This window comes from Galeopterus variegatus, unplaced genomic scaffold (assembly GCF_000696425.1).
Source record: "Galeopterus variegatus unplaced genomic scaffold, G_variegatus-3.0.2 Scaffold11126, whole genome shotgun sequence".
Taxonomy (NCBI): Eukaryota; Metazoa; Chordata; class Mammalia; order Dermoptera; family Cynocephalidae; genus Galeopterus; species Galeopterus variegatus.
In genome coordinates this window covers 1-809 of record NW_007737237.1, presented here as the reverse complement: position 1 = coordinate 809, position 809 = coordinate 1, and the positions used below count along the sequence as shown (strand labels likewise).

Genomic DNA, 809 nt, shown 5'->3' with positions numbered 1-809 from the left:
AGGTCATTGCATTCATAGCGTCCTTTATTATCCCTCATTTCAGTCTGGCTGGCCACCCTAATTATCCATATTCTGATGAATATTGACATGGAAGCCTTGGCATGACTTCTACCAGAACCCCTTCGTGTGGACAGTGACGCAATGAACGTCTCAGATACTGGTGACAGGACACATCACTTATGTTTAAAGCCCTGCTGCTCAGCAGCTCATGCTCAGCTATAGCTAAGCCCATGCATCAGGAAGGAAAGGCACTAAATTTATGTCACTTTCTGAAAATCAATAAAGTTGTTTTCCATNGGACAAGAAAACATATTGCGCTTGGTCTGATTTCCTGAAAAAGAGGACACAGATCATGCAGTAATCTGAGCAAAAAGCGTTTTAGGCAGAGGAGACATGGTGTCGATGATGAGGAGAAGATGAATGTCCCAGCACAAGAAGAGAGAGGGAATCCATCCTTTCTCTGCCTTTCTGTTCTCTCTGGGCCCTCCACAGAATGGAGGATGTCCTCCCACGTTGGTGAGGACAGATCTTCTTTACTCCAACTGGTGATCCTGAAATGTGCTCACAGACACACCCTGAAATAATCTGTTACAAACTATCTCAGCATTCCTTAACCCAGTCAAGTGAATACATCAAATTATCCATCAGAGTTGGAAAGGCAGAAGGAGGCAAACTAGCTAGGAGGCTCTTGTAACAATCTGAACAGGAGACGAGAATCCCTGTATGAGGATCATTGTAGAGCTGATGATGAAAATGATGCTATCTATCCTAAGAAAATCATTGTACAGTATATGCATGTATTGAAACAA

The 809-nt window shown here is 43.1% G+C and overlaps 1 protein-coding gene across 1 annotated transcript in view; it reads left to right on the top strand.

Moving 5' to 3' along the window:
• LOC103610426 (aldo-keto reductase family 1 member C3 homolog) overlaps nucleotides 1-86 on the top strand; it is a 16920-nt gene extending 16834 nt beyond the window's left edge. The window contains exon 9 of the mRNA XM_008594597.1: nucleotides 44-86. Coding sequence (XP_008592819.1) covers nucleotides 44-86 — 43 coding nt within the window. The remainder of the gene's footprint in view (nucleotides 1-43) is intronic.
• Nucleotides 87-809: the final 723 nt, after the last annotated feature.